This window comes from Nyctereutes procyonoides, unplaced genomic scaffold, assembly GCF_905146905.1.
Source record: "Nyctereutes procyonoides isolate TBG_1078 unplaced genomic scaffold, NYPRO_anot_genome, whole genome shotgun sequence".
In the NCBI taxonomy this organism is placed as follows: Eukaryota; Metazoa; Chordata; class Mammalia; order Carnivora; family Canidae; genus Nyctereutes; species Nyctereutes procyonoides.
Genome location: NW_026575025.1, coordinates 9,784,143 through 9,802,756, shown reverse-complemented (window position 1 = coordinate 9,802,756; position 18,614 = coordinate 9,784,143). Strand labels below are relative to the sequence as shown.

Here is an 18,614-nt window from a genome sequence, read left to right as displayed (position 1 = left end):
GGTCCCTAGAGGAGCTCAGAGCAAAGGCTGCAGCCCTGAGAGTAGCAAGGACCCTGCTGAGCAGCACTGGAACTCAGGGTTCTTTCTTAGAACTCTCTAGTTCCTTCCTCTTGATTTTAGAATGGTTTCCATATTTTTATTACCCTGCCCCTGGGTCTTAACTTTTTTAAAAGAATATTATACTCTCAGTTCCCACTCTAAACTGAAAGAGGCTGTCCCTAGTCCCATCCCCTGAGGCTGGTGGTTGAAAGGAAATGGAAGTGCAGTCGCTCCCCAGGGTACCCCCAATTTGGCTGTGACTACACTACATGCACCTGGATCTAAAAGGTCATCATGATAGTCACACACCTACCTTGCTATGGAGAGCTTTCTTGTCTTCCACCTGTGTAGCATCTGGGGAGGTAGAGGGGGTGAGCATGGGCCTGTTTTAGAGTGTACCTTTGGGATCTTGAAGTCCAAAGGGGAGAAAGCCCAAAACCACCCGCAAAGAGCACTGTGCTGGCAGGGTGCTGGGGTGAACTGCCTGCCTGGTCCCCTGGAGATTGTGCTCTACCTCTTCTTCATGCTCCTGCTCAGGAATTACCCAGCACCCCTTTTTCACCTTCCCTGTGGAGTTTGGGGGTGGGCAGCAGTGCAGTGATGCACGCAGGGTTGCTGTCCTGCAGGTGAGGGATTCTCCCTAAGGCTTAGGAATAGGAATGGGCAGGATTAGATCTGGAGACTCAATCCAGTGCTCCTAACCTCCTACTAAAATCCTCACCCACAGGTTCCCACATCCAAGGGTTTTGCCCACCTCCTAGATGTTGGTGCCTGTTTGCATCCAGTCCTGAACTAATGGGGTGGTAGGTTTTCCCTGGTTTTAGGAAGTACAGCAGTATGGTTGGGAAGCAACTCCACTGACAGCTTGAATATGAATGCTCTGCCTCTTACTAGCTGTGGGGTCCTGGACAAGTTATTTAACCTTCCTAGGACTCCATTTCTCTGTCCATAAAATGGATGACTGATGCCTTGAGTTAATGGTGTTAAATGCTTATAACAGCCGAAGCTCTCAGTACAGCTAACTAATTCTGTTAGGGTGTGTATACCATAGGCACTCTGTAGTGGCTGAAACCAAGGCCACTATTCTCCTACTCTCCAAGGAGTTAGATAAAACTAACCTGCCCTTGCTATGGGGAGTCCCAGTAGGCAGCCCTGCCCCTCTGCTGAGTGGAGCAGGGTGGGGGGTTGGGGTACTGCACAGGACCCAGCATAGAGGGCAGGGGAAGCCAGTTTTATTGAGCGAAGTTCTCAGGACTTGGAGCCTAGATCTCCCCCTACGAGGTAGCACCCCTAAACCTGCTCCCCTGGGTCTTAGGCCCACCTACACACCATCACCTGCAGTCTCCAACAAGGAGAGGAATCTTGTTTGGCAAGAGATGACTATGTGAGCAGCTGTCCAGCAGGGAAAGACAAATGGCTGGAGGAAAGGAATGTGCCACAGCAGGCAGTGTTTCTCCTGCCACAAGCAGCTGAGGACAGGAGCTCCAGGGCTAAGCCTTTCTGCTCTCAGGCATGGGCTGGCCTGGGCCTGCCCTGGCAGCACAGTGTCTATTGAAGGCTTGGGGTGGGGATGGCCAGGCTGCCAATCTGGGGCAAGATCACTCAATCTCCAGGATGAGGTCATCGCCCTCCAGTGTCATGTCTGTGGTTACGTGGACCTTGCGGACAGTGCCCTCCATGGGTGAAGTCACCACAGTCTCCATCTTCATGGCACTGAGCACACAGAGGGGCTGGCCCTTGGCCACCTTGGCCCCAGCTGCCACCTTAATGTCTATCACCTTCCCAGGCATGGGTGCCCCAATCTGGCCCTTCACATCCTTCAGGGCCTTGGGGTGGAAGTGCATTTCCTGTAGACAAGACAAGAGGGGGAGAGACATGAGGCATCGGCCCTACCTGTCCCCACCACCTGGCTGGCCCTAGGAGGGGCTGTACCTTCATGGCCTGAGTGTCCTTGACCAGAATGGACCGCAGCTGTCCATTGAGCTCAAAGAAGACCTGCCTCTGGCCAGCCCGGTTCAGGTCACTTATGGCCAGAGCCTTGATGTGCAGTGTCTTGCCCCGCTCCAGCTCCACCTGCAAGGAGGGCACGGAAACTCAGAGCCAGGGGTCAGGGGCAATAAAACACACCAAGTCTGGGTAGAGCAGCCCCCCAACCCAGTCCCAGGCAAGTCCCTCAACCCTGGATCTCAGCTCTTCACTTGTGAAGGCCTAGCCTCCTCATCTCTCAAGGGTTTTTTGGGCACCGACAGCTTGTGAGGCAAGGTGACAGCCAAGCCAAAGCCTGGAGCTCTAGCTGTGCTAGTGTCCTTAGGGATGCAGGGGTAGGGCTGGGGGGGGGGGGGGAGTGTAGATAGGGGCCAGAGCCACTCACCTCAAACTCCTCTGCAATTTTGGGTCCCTGCAGGAAGAGGCGGGTATTGAGGCTATCCAGGGGGCCAAAGGTAGCTGTGAAGTCCTTGAAGTGGGCAAAGACGTCTGGATATATGGCTGCTGAGAGCACATCTTCTGGGGTCACCTCCTCCCCATGCCGTTCAGTCAGCTCCTTCTCCAGCAGCTGCAGATCCAGTGGGGGGAGGGAGGCTCCAGGCCGCCCTTCTACCCTTGGCAGGTCCTTTAGCACCTGGGGAGCAAAGCAGAGGGTCAGGCCTGATGCCTGCACCCAGTCTCCACCCTCAGGCTGTGCTGGGCCTTCCTACCTTAGAGCGAAGGGGCTCAGGGAACCCCCCGTGGGGAATGCCAATGTAGCCCTGCAGGAACTCCACCACGGAACGGGGGAAGGACAATTCTTCTGCCTGGGCTTCAGCCTCTGCCCGGCTCAGCCCATTCTGTACCATGAACTGGGCCAGGTCCCCCACGATCTTGGAGGACGGGGTCACCTGAGAAGAAAAGCCCCAGGTTGGGATGCTTGGCATCTTATGGAGGCCCAGAGGCAGGGATAAGGGCACTGGGCTCACCTTGATGAGATCGCCCAGCATCTGGTTGGCCTCCACATAGGCCTTCTTGACTTCCTTGAACTTGGAGCCAAGCCCCATGCTGTGTGCCTGGAAGTGCAGATTGGTGTACTGGCCCCCTGGGATCTCGTTCTCATACACGTCCGAATTGCCAGACTTCATGGTGGCCGTGCAGTCAAAGGCCGCATACAATCCCCGGGCCCCCTCCCAGTACTCACTGTAGTCAAACACACGTTCCAGGGGCACCCCTGCAGGGAGGCCAGGAGAATATGCTAAGTTCCCAGGTGTTCCTCCTCCCAGGACCCCAGAGCCAGCTTAGGTCCCATCTTGGATGTGGGTGATAGAAGACAAAGTCAGGAAAGCTCATCTGGATTCAAGCATAGGCCAGACTCTACTAGAACTAATAAGGTCCACAGCTGTGAGGGAAGTGGCTATGGACTCCCGCTGTTCTTACCTGTGTCCAGGGGAGTCCCTCGGGTGCAGGCCACCAGGGCCCCCATGCTGGGCTGTGAAGTCATCCCGGACATGGAGTCAGATGCCACATCTACCACATCAGCCCCAGCCTGGGCACAGGCCAACATAGCTGCCACACCTGCCCCTGATGTGTCATGGGTGTGGATGTGCAGTGGAAGGTCGGGGAACCGGTCCCTGAGGGAGCTGACCAGCATGGTGCAGGCTGTAGGCTTTAGCAGCCCTGCCATGTCCTGGGGCAAGAAGGAAAGAAAAAGGCTGGTAAGGAGGGGGTGTGATGGAGAGACAGGCTGGGGGTGGGGTGGGAAGGAGAGATGAGTAAGGGGCAAGGGGGAATCCCAGGATGAGGGGAAGGTCCAGGCACCTTGATACACAGGATATGGGTGCCAGCTTGCACCAGCTCTTCCGCCAAGCCCATGTAGTACTGCAGTGAGTATTTGGTGCGGTTGGGGTCGGCCACGTCACCAGTGTAGGAGATGGCAGCCTCCACCACGCCACCAGCATTGCCTGCAGCCTCCATGCCCAGTAGCAGATTTGGCATGTAGTTGAGGGAGTCAAAAACCCGGAAGACGTCCATGCCATTCTCCTTGGCTACCTCACAGAACCTGAGTGGGTAGGAGAGCGCACCCTTCCGATAAGGGTCAACCCCATCCCACTCCCTCCTGCACATCCCTCTCTGGCTCTGGCCTGGCAGGGGGTTTGGCACCCCAAGGTGGAAAAGGCCTTCTCTGGGGCAACCTGGCTGGGCAGAGCCCCCCTAGAGGCATTGGGCATCCAGCAGAGCTGCCCTGCCCTAGTCACGTACAGTGTAGTTAGTCGGCCCGGGTCAGAAAAATCAGCTGGGGAGTCTGCAAGAGTGGCAGTCTGAGGGAAAAGGAGCACTGAACAAAGGAGTCCTGAGGTCTCCACTGCCCCCGTGAGCTAGAAGTCCTTCCAGTTCTTCTATGATTCTGCACTCCATGAAATTTCCAGATAGCCGCCCTTTCTGGGTACAGCTAGGAGGCTTGATGTCAAGCCCTCCATGGGGACCACAGGCCATCTCACTGTGGCCCAGCACCCGACCACGCAGTACAGTGCCCACCCGACCCCAGGCTCACTTGAACACCACATTGTCAGGGTAGTTGGTGTAGCCCACAGCATTGGCCCCCCGCAGCAGCATCTGAAACGGGATGTTGGGGATGAGCTCCCGGAGCTCCTGCAGTCGCCGCCAGGGGCACTCGTACAGAAAGCGCATGGCAACATCAAACGTGGCTCCTGCACAGGGACCGAGAAGTCCAGGTCAGCCCTCGCTTCCCTGGGACTCCACCACACCCTGCAGCTCTGCAGCCTAAGCCTCCAGCCCTCGAACCATCCTGTACATATTCAAGATCTCTCACAGTCCTATCCCAATCCTTGAAGACTTCCCTTTGCTGCTCACTCAGGGTAGCTCAGGATCAGTGACCTCTGTGCCCCCTTTCACCTGCCACCAAGTCTCTGTGCTGTAAGTAACAGGCTGGTGGCTGCTCTCTGACCTTGAGCATACCAGGGTCTCAGCTCTGCAACTTCATGCCCAGCACCAGGCCTGCCCAGAGTGGGCACCAGTCATTGCTGAACAAATGAACACCATGCCTTGTTCACTTCTCACTGGTTTCCTCGATGTTAACATCTCCAGCTTCTGGAGTGGCCAGTGGCCACACTGGATACCCAGTGCCTTTCAGGTGCTGTCCCACATTCCCGCCCTCTTCCAGCCTACCTCCCCAGTTCTCTATGCTGAAGAGCTTGCTGAAGTTGTGGGCAACGTAGGGGGCAATCTTTTTGAGATCATGGGTTCGCACACGAGTGGCCAGCAGCGACTGGTGGGCATCCCTGAAGGTTGTGTCCATCAGCAGCAGCCCCTGGTGGTTCCTCACAGCTCGAGCAAAGCCCTCAGGCCCCTCCCGCAGCAGGATGTCTCTGAAACCAGCTGGGGGTGGGCCTAGGGCAGAACTGGGCATCAGCACTCATCCTTCAGGCAACAACCTCCTCTTTGCGTCTCCAAGTTGGCAGAAGGAATCGCACCTACCTATGGGCACCGCAGGGACAACAGGGTCCGTGGGGCTGGGGCTGGCCTTGACAGGGATTGGGGTGGTTGGTCCATTCACCATGACATGACCTAGAAAGAGAGTGGGTAGTGGGGTCAGGACAGGCTGGGGAGTGTCTGAGGGCAGGAATGACAGTAGATGGGCCTGAGGATAAGGGGTTCCTCCAGGATCCCCACTCCTCCAGCTGGCCCCTGTCCTCTCCAAAGCCAGGGCCTCCTGGGTCCAGGCAGTGGGAACCTACTGAGGGCTGTGTGGGCAGAGGGGGCACCTCTAAGATCAGGAGCAAGGAAGGTGGGCAAGGTGGGAGAGTGAAGCAGAGGTGGTGGGGTGCAGGACCAAAACGAGGGCAGGGACAGTGGGTGCTAGGAAGCTCTTCTAGACAGGGGCCAGGAGGGGAGAGCAGGGCAGTCTGGGGGCCAGACCGAGGTAGTGCAGCAGCTTCTGAGCCCGGTTCTGTGCAGGCCGCAGCTGGAAAAGCTCCGGGTTCTCATCGATGAACTGGGTGTCCACGGTGCCTGCCAGGAACTGCTGGTTGTTGAGCACATTCTGCAGGAAGGGGATGTTGGTCTGCAGGATAGAGGTGGGTGGGAGGGTGTCATGATGTAGCAGGGATGGGGAGAGAAGAGGCTGAAGGGGCCAGCGTGGGCCAGCATAGCTCCCCCACGTTCCCCAGGATACTAGGCTGAGGTCTGAGGCCTCCCTGTGGGATAACCTCCTCACCCACCCCCTATTCTGGCAGAGTCCTGTAAGTTGTTAGGGGGCTGAATCCACTTCCTCCCTCTTGCTCACTCCAGAGCATGTGCCGAATCAGCTCCTCCTTCCTAAGGGATCTGGAAATAAGCACCTCCCCTTCACACAACCTAGAAACTTGGTCAGGCCTTTCCCATAGCACCATGACAAAGTAGCTATGCTCACCTTCCCAGCCATGCTTCTTGACAGATGTCCCCTACCTTTAGCAACCCCCTTTCCTGCAACCCCTCCACTCCCCACAGCCACACTTTGGTACCCTTGCTAAGATCCCTCCTTGTGACTATCTCCTGTGGGCTCTTTCCCACCCTTCACTTGCTAATAGCTCCCACCTAGACCTTCTCACCCTGGGCTTCCAAGACCTCTTGCTCTCCTCCCCAGTCCCCACTGGGGGCTCCTTTAACCCCTGCAGGATGGAGTTCTCAGAGCTGTCACTGGGCCTCCTCCTCACACAGCACATTCTCCCTGGGTGGCCTCATCCTGGGCTTCCAGCTTCAGAGCCAAGACCCTAAAGGAGAAATGCCTCCTGGACACCTCTCCTTGTGTGGCCCTCACCCACCCCGTCAAGTCCAAAGTCCGCTTCCTTCACCCAGTCCTCCTCTGCCTTCTACTGAGTGCCTCACTGTCCATCCAGTTACCCAAACCTACACTCCATTGCCCCCAATACCCACTCCTGTGTCACTGGTCAAGCCAGATGGCTCTACCATGGCCATCTCTAGACTCTATGACCCGTTTCCAGGTCATGCCTTCTGCCACACTTCCAAGTCATGGCCACCTCCAGCCTTGCCAAAGTTGCCTTGTGTTCTCATGCCTCCACTCCTTTGTGCCTGCCTGGGAAGCTCTTCCTGGCAGTCTGAACTTGAAGGCCTTCATCTGTACCTCCCCCTTTTTAGTAGGCTTCTGTGGGGTCAGCTGTTGGAAAGTGCCTCCCTAGGCCTCAGCTTTTGCATGTCTGCCTTCTTCCTACACTTGGGAGCCCTGGGAGCATTGTGCTGCCTTGGGTATCTGTATCTTCCCGTTTTGTACACAAGATCCCTCATTTCTGCTCATTAACTTATTGGATGACAGCATGAAGCTGGAGTGGGCCAAGTCCAACCTAGAGGCCACATGGGGGCCTGGAAGCCGGCACACAGAGATGTCCCGTGACTGCCAGGCCACGTGGGTGGGATTCCAGCATGCAATGTGCCTGTGAGCACATGGCTGTCACTTCAGATAAGGCACCTCCATGTCACCCATTTATGACCTCTGTTGGCAACTTCAACAGGTACTCCAGGCCCTGCATGGGCTGAGGAGCCCTGCCGCTACTCAGAAATTCTACCTGCCCCCCCCACCTTGGGTTCCTGTCACCTGGAGGCCCAGATGGGAAGGTTGTCTCCCCCACAGTCATTGCAGACCCAGCCAACATTGCCTCATGCCACTGGTGTGACAGATATGCCTATCTGTCCCTGAAACTAGTGGCTGCCCCTCCTAAAAAAGAGATGGATACATTTCAACTGGACCAAAGCATGGCATCTGAAGAGATAAACTCAATTAAGCCATCTAAAGAACCTGGGACGGCACAGGGATAAGAGGCATTCTCAGAGGCCTCCCCTCTTCCACCCTACATTTCCCATTTGTAGGCCCCCCTCCCCCTTTGTAACTCTGTGGGGGATGGGTGGTCCTTATGTACTGTGAGCTGGATGCCAGCAGGAACCAGGCCCATCTGGTTCCTCAAGTACCCTAACTCCCAGCACAGAGCCCCTTGTGAAGGATGCTAGTAGATTTGTATGTTTAGAATGAAACATCTGGAAGGTGAAATGAGGAACAAAGATAGCCCATGCTACTGAGCACCAGAGTGGACCTGGGCTGGAATTCAGTGCCTTCATTTTACAAATCCAACAGCTGAGGCCCAGGGGGTGGCAACAGTTAAGAACAGCTTTCAGCTGACAGGTGGCTGCGCCCCTCACGGGCCACATCTCTACTCTCGGCCCTAGGAGGTAAGTGTATATGCAATTAATACTCCTTGGCCAAGATGGGTAGTGTTTCAGTGGTTAAATAACTTGCCCAAGGTTACCTACTCTACCAGGCAGAATCAGAATTCCATGTTTCCCAGGGGGCTGGCCTACCCGGCCCCTAGGAATCATGTCTGAAAGGAAGAGAAAGGGACGGGAGTCGGGGGTGTCCAGGTGGCCTAAGGACTAGAAGATACTTGGAGAAAGTGGTGACTTCCCGTTTCCCAACGGCCGAAGGGCGCAACCTGGGTCCGAGCACTCAGCGCGCCCACCCAAGCCCCGACGACCGGAGGCAGGGGGGAAGCGGGGATCTCAACCCCCACCGGGAGCCCTTTCTCGCAGCCCAGACGAGCTCACCCTGGGCCGCTCTCCCAGAGAAATGGCCCGACCGGGGCAGAAGGGGGAGGGAGGGGCTGCCGGCTCGGCGAGGACCACTGACGCACAGCTTCAAACAGCGTGCCACCGCCGGCCTGCTGGGAAACGGCGCCGCGCAGACCAATCCGGCCGGAGGCAGAGACCGGTTGGCTCCCGAGCGCACCGGGCGGGGCAGGGAGCCCGGGAAGGGAAGGGAGGGGCGGGGCACGGCGCCAGCCGGGAGGCCGAGCCCTCTCTGCCCCACCCCGCAGCAGGCCTGCCGGGGGCGTCGCCCCAGCCCCTCACCCCCACCCCAGACCCCTTGCCTGTTGGGGACCCTCCACGTGACTCGGTGATGCAGAACGGTTATGACCTTCAGCGTGTGTCTGTGAGGGTCCCAACAACAGTGCGGGTTTGCGCCCGGCCCTGTCTGTGGGTGCGGGGACTTGTGGGTGTGTGGGCATGTGCGGGTGTGCTGGGGAGGGTGCCCAGCGACATGTGACACAGGCTCCCGTCTCTGGGAGATGGTGAAGGGGCCCGCGAGCTGGCGCTTTGTCTGGCTGTCTGCAGAGTGACGGTTCGCGCGGCGGCGGCGGGCGCCCGTGCGGTGCAGGATGCCGGGGCGCCAGGGTGGCCGGGGGCGCGCGCGCCTGTGCCAGGGTGAGTGCGCTGCGGCAGCGCCGGGGGACTGCGCGGCGGGCCCGCGCCGGCCCGGGCCTCGGGCGTGACCAGGAGCTACCCGTGGGCGCTGCAGTGGCCGCGTGTCCCCGTGACCTCGGGAGCCAGCCGGCCCGGGTGGATCCCCGTGCGCCCCTCCCTGTCCGCCCTCCACGTGCGTGTCCGCGGAGCGCGTGCTCGCCGGCGCGCACCCGCCTGCCTGTCGCCGCCACCGCCGCCGCGAGCCGCCGGGAAAAGGTGCCGGGAACCGAGTGAGCCGGGGCCGCGGGCCCGAGCGCCATGGGCAGGAGGGCGCGCGGCGGGCGGCCGGTCAGCCCCTGGCCTCGCCCCCGCGGGAGAGCGGCCTGGAGTCGGCGGGGGCTGGCCAGGCCCGCGGGGAGGCCGGCCCGCGCCCCCTGAGCTACAGACACCAGGTGAGGGGGCCGCGGGGCACAGCAGCGGTGGATGGCCAGGGAGGGGCGACGGGAGGGGCTTGGGGGGGCGCCTTCCCCGGCGGGGGAGGGGATGGCGCGGAGGGAGGGGGCTGGCGGTTCCTGGAGACGCCAGAGAAAGGAAGTTCCGGGACCCTCCCTGCTCTAGTGTCCACCTCCGCTTCCTGCCTCATGCTGCACCCCATCCCCAGAGCCAGGACACCCCTACCGGCTTGGGAAATGTGACCTTTACTCTGGGGGGGGGGGCCTGGCCCTGCAGGCCCCGACCTTCTTTCAGCCCTGGGGGGCCCCTCGGGCCTCTGACCCTGACCCCCACGTGGTCCAGACTCTGGAAGCTGGCCCTTGGGACTGGGCCACGGGCACAGCCAACACCTGTCCCAGCCCCACCTGTGCCTGGGGCCCTGGCCCTTCCCTACAGGGCACTCACCATGGCCCCGCCACTCCTGCTGCTGCTGCTGGCCAGTGGAGCGGCCGCCTGCCCCCTGCCCTGTGTCTGCCAGAACCTTTCCGAATCGCTCAGCACCCTCTGTGCCCACCGAGGCCTGCTGTTTGTGCCACCCAACGTGGACCGGCGCACAGTGGAGTTGCGGCTGGCTGACAACTTCATCCAGGCCTTGGGGCCACCAGACTTTCGAAACATGACAGGGTTGGTGGACCTGACGCTGTCCCGAAACGCCATCACCCGCATCGGGGCCCGCGCTTTTGGGGACCTGGAAAGCCTGCGCTCCCTGCACCTGGATGGCAACAGGCTGGTGGAGCTGGGTGCCGGCAGCCTACGGGGCCCTGTCAACCTGCAGCACCTCATCCTCAGTGGCAACCAGCTGGGCCGCATCTCACCTGGGGCCTTCGATGACTTCCTGGACAGCCTAGAGGACCTGGACTTGTCCTACAACAACCTGCGGCAGGTTCCCTGGGCCGGAATCGGTGCCATGCCTGCCCTGCACACCCTCAACCTGGACCACAACCTCATCGATGCACTGCCCCCGGGTGCCTTTGCACAGCTCGGCCAGCTCTCCCGTCTTGACCTCACCTCCAACCGCCTGGCCACGCTGGCACCCGACCCGCTCTTTTCCCGGGGGCGCGACGCAGAGGCCTCGCCTGCCCCCCTGGTGCTGAGCTTCAGCGGGAACCCCCTGCACTGCAACTGCGAGCTGCTGTGGCTGCGGCGGCTGGCCCGGCCTGACGACCTAGAGACGTGCGCCTCCCCTCCAGGCCTGGCTGGCCGCTACTTCTGGGCAGTGCCCGAGGGCGAGTTCTCCTGTGAGCCTCCCCTCATTGCCCGCCACACACAGCGCCTCTGGGTGCTGGAGGGCCAGCGGGCCACGCTGCGGTGCCGGGCCCTTGGCGACCCTGCGCCCACCATGCACTGGGTTGGCCCCGATGACCGGCTGGTTGGCAACTCCTCTCGAGCCCGGGCTTTCCCCAACGGGACCCTGGAGATTGGGGTGACAGGCTCTGGGGACGCAGGGGGCTACACGTGCATTGCCACCAACCCTGCTGGTGAGGCCACAGCCCACGTAGAGCTACGAGTGCTGGCCCTGCCCCATGGTGGGAATGGCAGCACTGAGGGGGGCCGCCCTGGGCCCTCGGACATTGCTGCCTCAGCCCGCACCGCTGCTGAGGGCGAGGGGACACTCGAGTCTGAGCCGGCTGTGCAGGTGACGGAGGTGACTGCCACCTCAGGGCTTGTGAGCTGGGGGCCGGGGCGGCCAGCAGACCCTGTGTGGATGTTCCAAATCCAGTATAACAGCAGCGAGGACGAGACCCTCATCTACCGGTGAGGATGCACTTTGCAGCCTGCAGCCCCTGCTTCACTCCCAGCTGCCCCTCCTCACCCCTCCCGGACTCAGCCACCTCCATTCACCCCTCCTCAGCTTCTGAGCTGCCTGCAGGGAGAGGGGAGGGGCAGGCACCAGGGAGAGGTGGGAAGTGCCCCATGAAGTCTCTTGGTGTGGCTAAGCAAGAACTGGCTTCCTGGCATCTGGTCTCTGCATTTAAGCACACCAGCCTGGGCCACACATACGTGTGTTCTTTCTGGCTCTGACAACGTGACTCTCCACCACCTCCCTGGCTTGCCCTGGGCTTGTGCATCAACACATATGCCTGCCTGTCCCCTTGCACTGTCCCCAGCTGCACACATGCATGCCTGTCTTGGCTTCTCTGCCTTCTTGAGTAAACAGACAAGGCCCATGTGGTCCTAGGGGAGAGGAGTGATCTGAGCTGGACCTGGGAGCATGCAGTGAAGGTGGGAGGTGTGCAGTGAAGGGGTGTGAGCTGGGGCCAGAGCCTGGACCCAGGCTCTGATCACCCACCCTTGCCCACAGGATCGTCCCAGCCTCCAGCCACCACTTCCTGCTGAAGCACCTAGTCCCTGGTGCCGACTATGACCTCTGCCTGCTGGCCCTGTCACCTGCCGCTGGACCTTCCGACCTCACAGCCACGAGGCTGCTGGGCTGTGCCCACTTCTCCACGCTACCGGCTGCACCCCTGTGCCACGCCCTGCAGGCCCATGTGCTGGGCGGGACCCTGACCGTGGCCGTGGGGGGTGTGCTGGTGGCTGCCTTACTGGTCTTCACTGTGGCCTTGCTGGTTCGGGGCCGGGGGGCCGGGAATGGCCGCCTCCCCCTCAAGCTCAGCCACGTCCAATCCCAGACCAATGGAGGCCCCAGCCCCACGCCCAAGGCCCACCCGCCACGGAGCCCACCACCTCGGCCCCAACGCAGCTGCTCCCTGGACCTGGGAGACGCCAGCGGGTGCTACGGTTATGCCAGGCGCCTTGGAGGGGCCTGGGCCCGGAGGAGCCACTCCGTGCATGGGGGGCTGCTCGGGGCTGGGTGCCGGGGGGTGGGGGGCAGCATGGAGCAGCTGGAGGAGAGTGTGGTGTGATGGGAAGGGAGTCAGCCCAGGGTTGGCTGGGGAAGGGGCAGAGGGCATGGGGTGGGCAGCTGCGGGGCCTGGTGGGTCAGCGCTGCCTGGGAATCTCTCCTGATTTTACCCTTGGTACCTCAGGCTCCCTTTGTACTTGGCAGGACAGGGGGCCCTATCCCTGGTTCTGGCCTCCAGACCCGTGTTCTTCCAACAGGTGCTCACAGCCACCAAGGCAGGGGCTGCAGCCACCAAGCAGAAGTCTTGTTTTTCTTTATAATAAAATTGTTGGGTACACCTCAGTGCTAGCCTGTCTCATCCTGCTAGGCTCCCTGAGAGTGGAGGGGAACGCGTGGGCCAGTAGAGGCACACAGGACAGGGTCAGGCCTGGGGCTGCTAGCCCCACAGAGGTGGCCCAAACAGCCTGGGGTGTGTGCCCTCATCCTCATCTGTCTAATGGCCAAGTGCTTGGGGCTGGTACCTCCTGTCCCAGGTGAGCTGGACCAGCACCTAGAGAAGGGGAAGGGCTGTGACTGAGCCTCTGGGCCCTGGGCCTATGTCTGAGGGAAGAGAACACCCCTTCCTGGCAGGACATGGAGGGGATGTGACATCCTCATGGAGGCATGGATGTCATGGTGCACAGAGTGGCAACAGGGGCACAGGGATGTGGCACAGCCCTTCAGGGCAAAAGGGACCTTGTCTGGTAACAGTCTTTTTAACTCAGTAGGAAGGCCCCCATGGCTTCCATCAGGGACAACCTCTTTCACCATCTCTCAGGGCATCTTCTGGATTTGTAAAATGTTATCCTGGAGGGATTGGAATACGCTTGGAATCCCACTGCCCTATCAGCCCAAGACCTTCTGGAAGGTTCATCAGTGCTAGAGGCCCTGAGCTCCCAGCTGCTCCACTGATGCCCTCCACTCCCCATCCTGTGGCTTTGCTCTGTGCTTATCTTGAAAGACTGAGTCAAACCCCTGCTGGACACTGGAGGGGTAAACACTAGGAAGGGGGTGCCCACACCCACAGAGCCATTGCCCTGCTTCTGTTCCCCACCCAGAGGAGCTGGAGTTTGGGGGGAGTGGGCATGCCCTGCTCTGCCTCCTCTCGACCCAAGACCCCTGCCAGCCTCTGGCCCTGGGCACAGGCTCTGCCAGCCTTTGAACAATCATAGCTCCAAGTGTCAGCTGAAGGAAATCCATGCTCCAGACACAAATACTTGCAGATGTGTGGCTCTCCACTGGGCTAGATGCACCCAGATGCTTTAAGAACATGCAGGTGCCTGGGCCCCACTGAGGCACCCCACATCCTATAATGGTGTCCAGGTTGTGGCAGCCACAGTACATGTGCCAAGGGGCGCATGGACATTTCTCTGAGGCCCACCAGGGTTCTAATGGGCAGCCCCGAGGAAAACTGGAACAACAAGTGTGTGTGTGCACACGTGTGCTAGCCAAGCTCACACACTTGTGGGTTTGCACGGTGTTGACATATGTGCGCTTGCCCTCCCAGCCCCAGAACACATACCTGGGTGTGGCTCAAGAGAGATCCTGGTTTAATTAAATGAAACGAGGTCCTAAACAGAATAGCAGGAGAGTGTGGGCCCTCTAAGGGGCTGTAGGGTTAAGGCAGAGGTGGCACAGGGCAGAGGGGAGGGAGGGCCCGTGGTGTGTAAGATGAGAAGGTGCAAGGTGCTGGGTGCAGGAGGCTCTAGAGGTGGCAGGAGCCAGCGGCCTAGTCAGGGTGCACATTTGGGGAGGACTCTGGTGCCCCAAGGAACCAGAAACATGTGTCTCAAGGCTTCCTCCTTGTGAGCCACAGGACTCTGGTCTCCCTTCTCCGCCCTCAGGGCTCTCAGACACTAGGTGTGCAGGAGCCTGCCAGCTGTAGGGCAGGTGAAAGGCCCAGGGGCCCAGGGGCACAAGCACAAGGGCCAGCCGGGCTTACCAGTAAGAACAAGAGCCACAAAGGCAGGCAGGCAGGGCCATGGTGCATACTGGCCACTCGGCCCCCAAAGCACCCCTAAGACACCATGTGGGGAAACCCAAGGCCCCTCAGAGAGCAGCACGTTGAACACATGACGCCACAACACGTCTCTGTACTTGTGCAGAGAATAGCCCCCAGACCAGGAGCCCCGAGGCTTCCCACAGAAGTGCACAGAGATGCCCCAACACCCAGGGAACAGCCATTCCCTCTAAGGTGGGCCAAGGGCCTAAGGAGAGACGGCTGACCAAGCCCTGACCCCACAGGTACGCTTCCTCCCTCCTTCCACACCACGTGCTTCGAGAGGCTTCTGCACCTACCAGGGCTCCTGCCAGGACACACCACATAGCCAGACCAGCAGGTGAGAGGACAGTACTGCCCATATGCCCTGACCTCACCAGCTGAGCCTGGACCCCAGGCAGGACTGGAGGCAGCCGAAAGGAGAAGGTGACACAAGGGGGACATCAGCCAGCACCTCAGCACACACACCCTGCGCCTCTGTGCAGGGCAGGCCAGAGAGGGCATCCTCTGTATTGGGCGCCATCCTTTGGGCACTCCCAGGAGAGGCTGAGGGCTGGTCTGCCCAGAAACCACCCCCATGGTTGGGCCGGGTGGCACAGTCCACTGAGGGCAGAGCCCTCCTTCCTGCTCTTGTGCTGCAGAGTGTCTGCTGACAGCATCTGCCCAGGGGATGCCCACATATATGGAGGCAGGGCTGGCCCTCAAGGCCAAGGCAGTATGTGGCTGTGGCTTCATCTTTAGCTAGAGGGGGCACCGAGGGGCTGACAGCTGACAGCTGGGCTAGGAACGCCCTGAGGGTGGGCGATGTGCCCCACTCTGCCCTTGCTCAGGCCTCCCAGCTGCAGCCTCCCTTCCTCGCTGTCCCAGAAGCACCAACATGATGCTGGTGCCAGGCCAGGGAATGGGAGCTGTGAGGGCAGACAAGGGTCTCATTTTATGCCCAGTGACCTCATCCACACAGGCTTGTGCTCTCACCCAGGGTTTTCCTGGGACTCAGAATTCCTGAGAGCTTGTTCAAAACTGGGGTCTCTACCCCAACATGCGGGATCAGAATTTCCAGAAGGAGGCCTATAATATGTGGATTGAACACAGACTCCATGTGATCTCACCTAAGAAGGGCAAGAAGGAGTGTGGGGCTCCCCGGAACAAGTCTCCTGTCTCTGGCCAAGGGTCCCCTGAGCATCTGATGCCAAGGCCTACTCCCAGGAGGCTGAGGGGCCTGGCACCAGCAGAGGCAGAGCGGTTGGGAGAGTCCCTGTGCAGCAGAGGGACAGAACTGAGTGGGACTGTGAGCGACTAGAAAGCAGGCAAAGCATACAGCCTCTCTCACCTTTACACCTCGGACTCGGAACTCCGCAAGGGCTCTGCTCATCTTGGTGGCAGCCGTGGGGTGGTCTTTGCCATGAGCAATGACTTTGACGAGCAGGGAGTCATAGTGCGGGGAGATGACAGCTCCTTGGAAGGCAGATGCATTATCCAGGCGGATGCCCATGCCCTCTCCGCTCCGGAACACCTGTGGGCACAGGTGAGCAGGGTCAGGAACTGGGTCTTAAGCAGGAGTCAAGATATGCCCCACCCCCACCCCAGGCTGGACAAGGGCGGATGTGGCAGGGGGCCGTTCCTAGCACAGGTGCACCAACTCTGGCTTGTGAAGTTCTGTCTAGTTTTCGCCAACAAAGCCAGGGGTGTACTGCATGCTCTGAGTGCCAGTAACTGCTTCCTTCTCCCTGAGAGCTGGCAGGGGAAGAGGCAAGAGGGGGAACAGGGGAGGCCCTGCTCTTCCCAGTCCCAGGGCTATACGCCCAGAGCTCAGGGCTGACACAGAGCTCAGCAGAGCACAGACAGGGGCCCCGGGCAGGCAGGAGCCAAAGCCCCCAACCTCCCACCCGCCTTCCTGCCTAACCCTCTTGCCTTTCAAATTCATTCATCCCACAGCATTTGTGGGCACCAGGGTGAGCAGCTAAAAGAGAGTCCCTGTCCACAGGGGGCTCCCAGCCTGCTGGGCAAGGCCGTAGACAAACGTACAAATTCAGATTAGTGACAGGGACACTGCAGGGCATGAGCAGGCCAAGGAGGGAAGGCAAGCTGAGGGGTTTTGTTTTAACATATACAGTGAAATGATGAGGAAGGCCTCAGTGTCCCCTCACTTCCCCTCCTTCTAAAGGGGAGAATGGAAGGGAGAGGGAGGAGAGGCAGAGGAAAAGCTGAGAATGGCAAGAGGGGCTGGATGCAGAGTTCTCGGGAGAACAGGTGCATACTCGCATGCGAGAGAGGGAAGCAGGGCAGAAGAGGACAGGTCCCAGAGGCAGATTCGGGGGGTGAAGGGGGGGTTCCAAGTCCAAGGCTAGACAGAGACAGGGTCCTGGGGGGACAGGGGTTTAGGATGTCTGGGGTAACTGGTACACACATGAACATCTGTGACGAGAACAGGGGTGAGTTCCTGCAGGGAGAGCCTTCACCTGGCGCCGGGGGACCCCTGTGAGGCACCAGTGAGGTAGGAGGATGGGGAGTGGGAGGGACAGCCCAAGGGGCTTGGACACCCACTGCACCATGTTTCTGCTTTTAAGGGACACAGGCGTGTGTTCGATAAAAAGGAACTTAATAAAATATTTAAGGGTGAACACTCAGCTGTGAGCAGGAACTGTCAGCTAAAAATATTCTGTGGTAAACCAGGCTCAGAGGAGCCAGGCCTTGGAAGTGGAGGGCAGGAAGGCAGTGGCACGTTGCAGGGCTGCCCCTTCCCCGCTGAGGGCAGAGAAGTCAGGGGCCGGCCCACTAGACAGCACTCCAGCCTTAGCACTTGCCCCCACCTATGGACTTGAATTGTTCCAGAAATGGAATTCCAGTGGCAGCTGTCTCAGGACTCCCAGAATTCTGCAACTTTCAGAATCCAGATATTCCCTTTCCCTTCCCACATCACTTGTTTCTCAGAAGCCCAGTATTTGTCTCAAAATCATCCTGGGCTTCTCCCTGGACCAGAACCTGAGCTCTCGCACATGTCCCACTTCCTTGGAGGCTCAGACCAGATGGGGAGGCAGTAAACCTGCAGAGCTGGGAGCAGCGCTGCTGATGTGCAGGTTTAAGAGGTATTCTTAGCCATCATGAGCTAGAGGGCCAGGAAACAGGCACCCCAGCAGTTCAGAGGGCTCCTGCCCCAAGCAGATCCAGAGGCTGGGAGTGGGGAGGGAAGGCGTGTAGAAGGGGGGCTGTCTGTGCTGAGAAAAGAGAGGGCGTGTGGGAGATACTCCTGGGGCAGAGGCATGGCAGGTCCACCTCCACAGCTGGCCTTCTAGCCACTGGTGGCCCAAGCGTGCCTCTTCCCTGCCCTCCACAATTCCCCTGACTCCCTCATTCATCCTTTAATGGGCCCCTCCACTGGGACCCACTGGCCTATCCCCTCCACTGGGACAACTGGGCCCCAATTCTCTGCAGTAATCCTTGGGTTCTGCCTTGCCAACCACACAGGACAGAGGCTACCACTCTGTCTTTGGGCTCTCGTAAGAAGCCAAAGTCCAGGGCCTGAGCTTCGTTTCTGGGGAGCTTACATTTGGCTCCACCTAACTGGTCTGCTCCCTGTTCTGCACGATTCACTCACTGGTTTCTTCGTCTGTGTTCATGGCAGTCTCCCCCTGGAAGGCTCTCCCTTATTTTTGGACAGAGCCTGGCTCCTGTGTACCCTAAGCCAACCGAAGCGAGGGTTCTTACTCCCTGCCGGGCCCACAGAAGGGTCTTCCCACCCAGACCGTGCCAGTGCATGCTCCATTGGAATGCTGGCCTACCTCGATTCGGCCAGTGTCTGGCTGGAAGCTGCGTGCAGGGTCCTCGGTGGTGACCCGGCACTGAATGGCACAACCGTTGATACGGATATTCTCCTGCCGCAGGCCCAGGTCAGGCAGGCTCCGGCCCTCGGCCACATGGATCTGGGCGTGAACCAGATCCACACTGCAGGGGGGGGTAGGGAGAAGGGGAGCACGAGGCAGGGGATGGATGGGGAGGGTGATCCCCATCCCTGCCTGCCAGCTCTTCATT

The 18,614-nt window shown here is 59.7% G+C and overlaps 2 protein-coding genes across 7 annotated transcripts in view; one reads left to right on the top strand and one right to left on the bottom strand.

Moving 5' to 3' along the window:
• Window positions 1–1,249: 1,249 nt before the first annotated feature.
• PC (pyruvate carboxylase) overlaps window positions 1,250–18,614 on the bottom strand; it is a 98,249-nt gene continuing 80,884 nt past the window's right edge. For all 5 annotated transcript variants that reach the window (XM_055314967.1, XM_055314968.1, XM_055314970.1 and 2 more), the window contains 13 exons: window positions 18,365–18,527; window positions 15,916–16,098; window positions 5,944–6,088; window positions 5,503–5,592; window positions 5,194–5,415; window positions 4,559–4,715; window positions 3,826–4,066; window positions 3,445–3,694; window positions 2,994–3,238; window positions 2,736–2,915; window positions 2,411–2,659; window positions 1,972–2,112; window positions 1,250–1,886 (listed from right to left, as the gene is read on the bottom strand). In XM_055314967.1, coding sequence (XP_055170942.1) covers window positions 1,638–1,886; window positions 1,972–2,112; window positions 2,411–2,659; window positions 2,736–2,915; window positions 2,994–3,238; window positions 3,445–3,694; window positions 3,826–4,066; window positions 4,559–4,715; window positions 5,194–5,415; window positions 5,503–5,592; window positions 5,944–6,088; window positions 15,916–16,098; window positions 18,365–18,527 — 2,515 coding nt within the window. In that variant the 3' untranslated portion in view covers window positions 1,250–1,637. The remainder of the gene's footprint in view (window positions 1,887–1,971; window positions 2,113–2,410; window positions 2,660–2,735; window positions 2,916–2,993; window positions 3,239–3,444; window positions 3,695–3,825; window positions 4,067–4,558; window positions 4,716–5,193; window positions 5,416–5,502; window positions 5,593–5,943; window positions 6,089–15,915; window positions 16,099–18,364; window positions 18,528–18,614) is intronic.
• Window positions 6,152–12,608, top strand: LRFN4 (leucine rich repeat and fibronectin type III domain containing 4). 2 transcript variants are annotated; one of them, XM_055314972.1, is made up of 3 exons: window positions 6,152–9,704; window positions 10,141–11,499; window positions 12,047–12,608. In XM_055314972.1, the coding sequence occupies exons 2-3, from the start codon at window positions 10,151–10,153 to the stop codon at window positions 12,606–12,608; spliced, it is 1,911 nt and encodes a 636-aa protein (XP_055170947.1). In that variant the 5' UTR covers window positions 6,152–9,704; window positions 10,141–10,150. The 2 variants fall into 2 exon arrangements, with proteins under 2 accessions (XP_055170947.1, XP_055170946.1); XM_055314971.1 differs by lacking the exon at window positions 6,152–9,704 and having other exon boundaries at window positions 9,820–11,499.